The sequence below is a fragment of the Prunus mume genome, linkage group LG4 (assembly GCF_029339155.1).
Source record: "Prunus mume cultivar Tortuosa linkage group LG4, ASM2933915v1, whole genome shotgun sequence".
In the NCBI taxonomy this organism is placed as follows: domain Eukaryota; kingdom Viridiplantae; phylum Streptophyta; class Magnoliopsida; order Rosales; family Rosaceae; genus Prunus; species Prunus mume.
In genome coordinates, this window is record NC_142701.1 from 8,713,106 (window position 1) to 8,722,740 (window position 9,635).

The 9,635-nt window shown below is 36.9% G+C and overlaps 1 protein-coding gene across 2 annotated transcripts; it reads right to left on the reverse strand.

The window, feature by feature from the left end:
* Positions 1-5,244: 5,244 nt before the first annotated feature.
* Positions 5,245-9,119, reverse strand: PNSB1 (NDH-dependent cyclic electron flow 1). 2 transcript variants are annotated; one of them, XM_008230574.2, is made up of 6 exons: positions 8,205-9,119; positions 6,970-7,160; positions 6,520-6,777; positions 6,249-6,354; positions 5,739-5,824; positions 5,245-5,559 (listed from the first exon to the last, which is right to left on the reverse strand). In XM_008230574.2, the coding sequence occupies exons 1-6, from the start codon at positions 8,787-8,789 to the stop codon at positions 5,391-5,393; spliced, it is 1,395 nt and encodes a 464-aa protein (XP_008228796.2). In that variant the 5' UTR covers positions 8,790-9,119; the 3' UTR covers positions 5,245-5,390. The 2 variants fall into 2 exon arrangements, 1 of the variants encoding a protein (XP_008228796.2); XR_016126216.1 differs by lacking the exon at positions 5,245-5,559 and having other exon boundaries at positions 5,924-6,354; positions 8,205-9,114.
* Between the last annotated feature and the right edge of the window lie 516 nt (positions 9,120-9,635).

The following is a 9,635-nucleotide window of genomic DNA, read 5'->3' on the forward strand; positions in this document are numbered from 1 at the left end:
CGATGTGCCTCGCGTGGATCCGAACGATCCAGACGCCCAGATTATCACATTCTTTACCTTATACTTCTCCTTGGGATTTACATTCCCATTATCAAAGGTCTTCAGGAAGGTGTTTTATGTTATGGAGTGTGCCCCAATCTAATGTACTCTAAATATGTACCCGGCGATCATCTATTTTGATAATGTGAACCTCTTCTTCAAGCTGGATCTAACAGTGCAGGAGTTCTTTTACTTCTTTGAGGTGAGGCACTATGAGAAGTACAACTAGGTTCATGTATGCAATGCTAAGCTGTTTGACAGTCTCAGCCAAGGAGATCACGTATGACATGCCGATGTGTTGAAGGCGAGGTAGGCGACGGTCCACTTGTTCCTATCACCTACTATGATGGTATGTCATACTATATTGATATGCTTCAATTTTATTTGAATTCTTTGATAGGTGACTAACTGACTTCCATCTTCTGCTTGTAGAGAATGATATCAGCAAGAAACTAGATCTTGAGCCGGACAAAGCTAAGATGCGCTAGGCCCTGAACATCCCCTTGAGGTTTCTCGAATAGCGTTGGCTGTTGAGGGAGTATCTGAAGAAGGCTGGTGGTCTGCCCCCTGCTAAGAATGTTGAGAGATGGAAGCAGTATGGCCCAGACTCGAATGATCAGCCTACCAAATGAGAGGAGTCCTGAACCAAAAAGAGGAGAAAAAACCTAGAAAAACCTTCCAAGCTGCCACCCCTCAAGAGGCGTGGGTGGCTTTGCTTCCTCCCCTCCCTCCTCTCTCAATCCTGCCCCTCTCTAAACTTCTCTTATTGCTATGTTTCCCCTTTGGCTTATTGTTGATATTTTGCCATTTTGGATAATATTTTGCATTCTTATTAGTTGTTTTTGTTTGTTTTCTTTTTGAAGATTTGGAGCTCTAGCTTTAGATCTACTTCAGATGTTTGTGGTTCATTTAAACTTGTGATTTGTAGATAAACAATGGTCTTGGGTAACTACGGTGGTGCTCTCTATCTCAGCGGAAGCGGCGACGTCGACGTCGATTGGTTTAGCATCGATTGCTACACTGGTTTGTTTTGTGTTGTTGAAACAGCCACCGCGAAACACCATTGTCACCATGATAAGTTGCTGCTTTGGCCCACAAAATCAAAGATTTGGTTGCACTTCAGATTTTGGATTATGAGTTTCTTCGAATGCTAGAGAAAATGTGGAGTGGTGATCTTGTTTCTTTATTTGTTTTAGTTTAATAATTCTCAAGAACTCTTTAGGACTTTTCTTTGTTTTGTCTTTTAGCTTTCAGCTTTCAAAACTGATTTAACGTTTTTGCTGTTGAGTAGTGGAGTTGTATTGTAAGTTTAAGTACATGTGCTTTTGGCTTCTAAATCGGGGATTTAAGTCATTATGGTTTAGGCGTAATTCTCTCCGGATCAAATAAACATGTGTTTTTCAAAACCATTAATCCTTTTGAGTATTTTATCATTCTCTCTTTTCCTGCAAGAGACCTTAAGTAAAAAATGGACCTTCTATTTTGGCGCATATTTGTTTCAATAAAGTAGAGCTAAGGGGTATTATTAAAAAAATAAAAACTTAAATAAATTATTGAAGAAAATATTATCTGAACAAATTTCAGATTTAGGGCATCGAATTGGAGTCATCAATAGAACAATTCAATCTATCAAAGAACAAAATACTTATGTATATGGGTTAGCACAATGTTGGAGATCTATTTGGAAGGATAGTGGTACACATGCAAGGATGTATAAGTAAAGCAAGCCAAGAACTTCCCAAATGTTGCTCTCTCAGTCGTGGAGCTATAATTTTGACAATGGTTGCCTAGTAAAGTACTCAAATACAAATTTCTTTTATATAAGTGGTGCATATAATGGCTTTTATGTGGCAAGTACCAATTTCAATGATGATCCAATATTAATCAGATATAAAATCGGTACTTTATTCACCCGATTAAGTTTGAAAGTTGTTGGTGGCTCGTCATACTTTTAATGAGAGTTGTTACGTTAGATTTGAATTTTACCAATTTTGATTAGGTGGCATTTGTTTTTGTAAATTGGTTCTTTCAATGTAATCGTAAAACAGTTTATATGCATATCCCTATGTTTTATTGTGCAATAATGATAATAAAATGATGTTCCATTTTCAATAATCCTTCTATTTACTATTGTTTACACCATAATCAACCGAGTATATCCAGCCTCAAAATGACTAGCACCAAGGCAAACACGCCTTCTCTACTGCCGAAGGAAGACACTCTTCTGAGGTGCCAGACACTTGCCGAAGCTCCCGACTGCCGACGCTCTCAAACTGCCGAACCTAATCTCCAGGACACTTGTCACCACCACATCGACTTGCACAAAGTCCCACATCGAAATTCTACACAAACCTCCCACTTTCACTTCTCTATAAATAGGGAACAGTACCCTAGTAGAAAGGGTAACTACTTTCTTACCTTTTACTGTTACTCTGCCAAAGTTACTATTCTTAGCTGACTTAAGCATCGGAGAGCCTTCGGCTGGCACCACACCAATGTCCGAAGCTTAACGATTGCTTCTCCTACTTTGTCTTCTGCAGGCTAGGCCCTTATCGAAGGTCCACACCTTCTCCACTGTTGAAGGCAAACCCCCTTTCTCTAAGTTGACCTTCTCCGAAAAAGAGCATCAACAACTATGTTAAACAATTAATTATGCTATCAGTTTACAAAAATATGTAACTAATGTCGGGATTTGGACTGCTCCTTCGTCTTTCCACTTTGGGCTGTGTTTTTTTAAAGACTTTTTCATATAACCAAGGCCCACAACTAAGGCTTGCAAGAAGGCAAACCCGAACAAAAACAAAAAACTGCAGAGGCGCCTCCATTGCCACCACTGCTACAGTCGTTGCTGCCGCAATGGAGACAACAAAGAAACCTAAGAAGATGAGGAAAGGGAGAAGGAAAAGAGAGATACAAAGGGGGTGAGGAGTGGCTTCTTTACAAGAAGGCAACAACTCAAAAGAGTCACCCTCATAAATTCGGACAAAGGAATAGAGAGGGGTTAAAAGGGAAGAGGGAAGAGGAGAAAAGAGAGGGGGGAGTAGGGGTAGAAACCACCTCCCCCACCCCTACCCCCCTTTTGTTGTGGCGCAGAAAGAAGTTCCAAACCTTCAAGCTAAAGTCCACAAAATCTTCACTGTGCACTGCTTTGCCATACGCAAAGCCACTATACAGCACCTCACCGCTAAACCACCATGCCACCTTGGAATTGAGTTGAAGGCTTTCGGACCACAAAAGGACCTAAAGGCCCTGTAAATGAGCCAAGCATTACATACATTAGCCTAAACTACCACCATTGATCTTAATGCTAAACACAATGCAATTCCACTAATGGTTTCATATGTTTAATGATACTTCAATGAAGTTTTTTGCTCTAATTTAGATCCTTGAGAAACAAACAGGGTATTGGTTGTTTTATTTATTGGTCCTTAGGGCCTGTTTAATAGTAACTAAGTCTAATACATGCTATAAACATCTTATTCTTTCTTCAACAATTTCTGATCTCTAATCGACCTGTCAGTAGGGCGGGATTCAAAGCATCATTTTTTTTAAGACAAACATACAATAGTCGTATTGTACATGTACGCACGTATTTCTAATGTTTTATACACGTATTTTTTATAAAATTTTCAGTAAGACACAAAATTCACGTATTATACAAATAATTCTCACATATTATTGAATAAGAATAACATATGTTATAAAAATTATATTAAAATATCATAAAATGGAAGATTAATATCTACTTTAGATATGTTGAAACTAGCAAATTAATATCTATAAGGTACAAAATAATGCAACTAGGAGGGTCCTTTTTTATTATTAAATAGAATAGCCTGGCGGCTATACCCTTTGCATATAATGTATTTAAATAGTACCGCCGTGTGGCTATACCACGGATTTTTTTTTTGAAAACGTATATCCGGGTGGCTATACTTATTTTTGACAAGTGGTACCTAATCGATAGAGGGTTATTTTTTTTTATAAATATATATATATATAGTACCGTCGCTCTGCTATACTCCGTGTTTTTTTAAATAGTCTCTGTGTTGACACATGGCACTGGCTCCTGATTGCCGAGGCTATACTCAATTTTTAATTTATTTTTTTAAAAGGTATAGCCGAACAGCTATACTATTTTACACGTGGCGCCTAGCGCTGTGTTGGTGCGCTGTTTTATTTTTAGTAAATAATATAACGTGCGGAGATACCCGATTTTTTCCAATTTTTTAATTTATAAAAATAGCATAGCGGGCCAGCTTTACTAGTTTTTTTCAATTGTCTTTAATAAATAGTATAGACAAGCAGCTAGTCTTTTACATATATATATATATATATATATGTACGTACGTATTTTTCAATAATACATTCATGTTCTATACACGTCTCACATTTTTTAAAAAGCAAACATACAATAGTCATATAGTATATGTACGTACGTATTTCTAATGTTTTATACATGTATTTTTTACAAAATTTTCAGTAAGACACACAAAATTCACGTATTATACAAATAATTCTCACATATTATTGAATAAGAATAACATGTTATAAAAATTATATTAAAATATCATAGAGTGGAAGATTAATATCGACTTTGGATATGTTGAAACTAGCAAATTAATATCTATAAGGTACAAACTAATGCAACTAGGAGGGTCTTTTTTTTTTATATTATTAAATAGTATAGCCATGCGGCGACACCTTTTAAACATAATGTATTTAAATAGTATAGCCGTACGGCTATACAATGGGTCAGTTTGGCATTGCTGTGCTATGAAAATAATCATTGTCAGATTTGTTGTGAGGGAAAACAATTTGGCGTTTGGTAAACTTTTTGTTAAAAGTGTTTTTTGTATCTGATTTCTGCATAATCAGAAAATGATTCCCACGTAATCATTAAACCCAGCGCCTCTTCGAAACTAATTCCTTCATAATCAGAAAATGAAAGCACCTCATTAGCTATTTTCCCTTATAGCTTTCTCTCACAGCAATTTTAACAATAAGTGATTTTCTCATACGTTACCAAACGAGCTAGGCTTTCCAAATTTTTTTAAAAATCACTTATCACCTCAAATAAGTAATGTCAAACAGGCACTTACACTAAAATGTTGGGACTACCGGGATTCGAACCCGGGATCTCCTGATTTGTGATCATGTTAAACTCAATAGGGATAATTTGTACCCAAATGATTTGGGACTATGTTTAACGTTGAGAGAATCAATTTTATTAATTGTTATTGTAGCTTAATGATCTGCTATACAAACTGAGGTAAAGAATGCATATAATACAACATTGAAAATAATTTTAAAAAAAATTAATCAGTTATCAGGATAACCCTCAACCCCATTTAGACTAGAGCTAAGGACACATTGAAAATTTGAAGTGCGCGTTTAACAGCTTCATTGTCGATATCCTTTAATTGTCTGGTCTTGGATGAAACAATAACACAATTCTTCTTCTCTTCTGCGTTGGGAACAAATAGTTTCCCTTTCTCTTCAGAACCGAATAATGCAATGCTGCAAAACAATGACGTTTTCGAATAAATGAATTCGATGACATGGTGTATGTTTTGGAAGGAAACCGATTTGAAGCTCAAAATTCAATGGCAAATGAATAAGTGAATAACACAACAGATACGTGTTCAAGCAAGTACTTATGTAATGTTAGCAAACTAGTCTTGCCATATGTGATTTACCAGGGTTTTTCGCGTGCATTTGCAAGTTGGATAGCTGCAGTGTTAGTAGTTATTACACCAGCCGAGTCATTGATAAGGGCAGCTAGCTGAAGCAGAAAACAGAGAAGAAAAAAATGAGTGAAAGTAAAGTGAAACCATTAGAATTTGAACATGATTTATGCTTTCAAGAGTGTCAATCCTGTCACCTGTCCTGAAAAAACCTTAAAGGAAAAAGTCGAGCGCTACGCCATAAAGTTAGCAACAAAGCACGCTTTGAAATCGCTATTTAAAACACTGCTCTACATGGAGGATGGATTGATATCATGAAACAAATGCGGTTTCATGGGGGCAGTAGGAGAATGAAGTGTCAAGACAGGCACAGAAAAATTATTTGTATGACACAGATGGTTCTCCTACCCACCCATATATTCACCATAATCACTCCAAAATTTCTCCCGCGTGTCGTTTTTCCAAGTTCGGTTATTTTTGCTCAACAATTGTTTCTTGGGAAATTAGCAAAGTTATCCATACCTGCCCAGGGGTTGTTATGAACACAATGCTGGTATCTTCTCCCACTACTTCCTCCACATTTTCCCTTTCTTTCTCATGTGGAATGACAAAAACTGGCCTAAATTCCCTGTTGCAATATAAAATAACAAATGCAATTCTACATTAATAACTTGCTGTCAACTCCAACCATTGTTACAAAAAAGAGTATATAAATATATAATATATAACTATTAAGTAAACATGCTAGCTAGTTCAATCTAAAATACCTTAAAAGATCCATAAAATTTCATACCTTATACCACGAGCTATTGTAGCCCACACTTTGATGGGCAGTAAGCTATCAGCATCCCCCTTAGACTGCATTGAGGCTTTCGAATCCGATTCCAACCCATGAATCACAATATATTTTCCTTTACTTACACCTGCATTCTGATATTTGGACTCTACAACCTGCTTTAGCTTCTTTGAGATTGATACTTTAAGTGGAGGCAGAGGTTGCCGTGGCACATCCCGCACCGGTCTACCCAACCAATCAACCATCTGGTGATACCTGAATGGACAAACATGTGTGAATCTTCTAGATACAGAATCTAAAGGAAGTATCAAAATCATATCATAATATTTTTACCAATTCATGTTACTACTATCTTTGCTCAAAAGGAACATTCTCACTATTGTATTCAAGAGGTTTCTATATTTTGCAAGAAGTATCAAAATAATCTGTGATATGTTGTAAACTCACATGTTATATCCGCCTTCAGCGAGATTCATGCTATTTGGTGTAAATGTTTCAGATAGAAACAATCCAGCTCCTGCAGCATTTACATTTGGATAAATATAGCTCACCCGTTCTCGGGCTGTTGTCATGAACAAGAATATTCCGTGTCCGATCCCTGCTAGCTTGGTTGATAAGATCATGTCATAATACCTACTCTGTAAAAACAGAGCAGCGTGTTACAAATTTAAATAATGTAGGAATAATTATGAACTACTAATACACAATGCCTAACCAAGATTTAGCAGGATTCTTAAATTTATAGTAGGCCTGTAATAATCTGTTTTTAGTGTACTTGGGTATGAAAGCCCCTTTAGTCGATCTTTAATTGGTCCAATGCCGCATTGCAGACAAAAAAGGAAATATCATTCTTGATGATAACCTTATTTTCTTAATTATCTGTGATTCAAGAAGACAGAATCATTTGGCTGCAAAATATGAAAATCCTTTATCTGCTGTCCGAGAAGCAAAACCACGTCTCCTTTGAGAAGCTGGATAGAGAAGCTGAAGTTTCTAACACGACACTGTAAGAGAGCATCTCCAAAAAAAGATCTCTTTGGAGAAGCTCCACCAAACAGAAAGAACCATGCCATATAACTACTCTTATAACAAACACAATTTGGCTACATCACCTATAAAAAATTTTAACCCTTGACAAAATCGTGTTGCTGCTGTTTTAGCAAACTGATGAACATCTGCATTTTAGTTCATCTTAAATAAACTTACATTGAATTGTATTGGTCCCCTTGGGCTCATTACTGAAAACTTTGACGCTCATATGAATCATATCTCTTTTTAGTCAAAACAACTAATTCCTTTTTCATTTTCCATTCATGCAAAGCCATCAATGCTCTCTCTGTCTGCTCTTCTCATTATAGTCCAATACCTCTTGTCCTGTTTTCCACTTCACGTCAACTAAATGCTTGGGGCCACATAACTTACACTAATCATACCCAACCTATATGGGAGCACCACATTTTCCATTGAAACATGGTATAACTGCAAACAAATAGAAGAAAGACAAAATTTTGGCAAGTATATGCAGAAAGAGCCTTAAACACTGTATATCTTATTCAACATCACCCGGATAACATTCTATTTAAGCTCATCAATATCTATACAACTGACCGAAAAAAGAAATTATCAACTTTTAGATATAAATCAATTACGAAAATAGTTTAAAAGAACAAGAACAAACCAACCTTAAGAAGTCCAACCATGTCAGTGTACTCAGCAGGCTCAGGAAAATGATCATCAGGATCATAGACATCAGCCCATCTCACATTCTTATTCAACTCATAAGCTTGCTTCCCTCTGGCAGACGCCACTACATCCACTTGCACACCCGGGTACCGATCCTTGATAAGCTGGATAACCGGAAAAAACAGCAAGTTCTCATACACACCACCAGAAACCACACAACAACACCTCCTAACATCCCCCCTCACTTTCAAAGCCAATGATGCAATTTCCACACTATACCCCATTGGGAACTTCAAGAACCCGTATGGATTATCTGGATTTTCGGGCGGTCTATCATCCTCTTCCTGCTTCCCCTCTGAAAAAAGAGAGCCATACCCCATGTCTGGATCCTCTCCATCATCAAAAGGGTCACGCCAGGGGTTCTTCTTTTTGGCATGTGTCTGAAGGTTTTGCCTTTTTGTGCAATGGGGGTGGTCTGATGGGCTGAAAAATGAGAGCTTGGTGAAATGTGTTGAAGGGAATGAAGGTGTGTAGGTGAGAAATGGTGAGGGGGGTTTGGGAAGCAGAGATGTTGTAGTGGCCATGAATTGTGGCTGCCAAGTTTCTCTTTTTCTTTCTTTTTTGAATTATTGTTATGGGGAATTAGCAGGACATAAAAAAACTTACTTTTTTTTTTTTTTTTGTGTGGAAGGTAGTTGGATAAGTTGGGTCCACTAGTTGGATATGGGGGGTGTGATTCTTTCTTTTGGGCCCTCTCTGGACTGGAATGTGTTCGGAAATTGTTGGAATTTTCTAGGAAAATTTCAGATTTCCCCGGAAACTTCACAAATTCTCCGAACAACACTGATTTCTTATACTCTACATAATTTCTTCTCTGATTCAAAAATTAGCAGAGCATCTCTTTCTGGTATGTTATTTCTCTTTTTTCTCTTTGGGTTTACTTGTATGTTATGTTATGCCACTTCCAATACCTACTTTGATGAAGTAACACAAGCCCAAGATTTGCAATATGGATTCTCTTAGGCCCCATTTGTTTCGCGGAAAAGATTTGATGAGAAATAATTTCCCATATCATTTCCAAGGGATGGAAAATAAAAGATTCATTTATCATGTTTGGTAATCATAGGAAAGTAACTAGGAAATACCACTTTATTTCCTTTCACATGTTTGGTTTGTGTAAGAATGTAAAACAAAATTTGTTCAATTTTCCAATTATACCCATATAAAAAAAATATAAAAAAATGCATTTAATGCTATATTGTAATTCTAAACTATGAATTTGGACAAAATGGTCATGAAACATGTACATTTAATGTTTGCTCATTTTTCCAAACTTTCCTATGAGGGGAAAAACAAAACCTAAGGGGAGAGGAGGACTTCACTTTCCCCCCTACTTTCCCATGTGCTAGGCAACTATTTCCCATGCATGG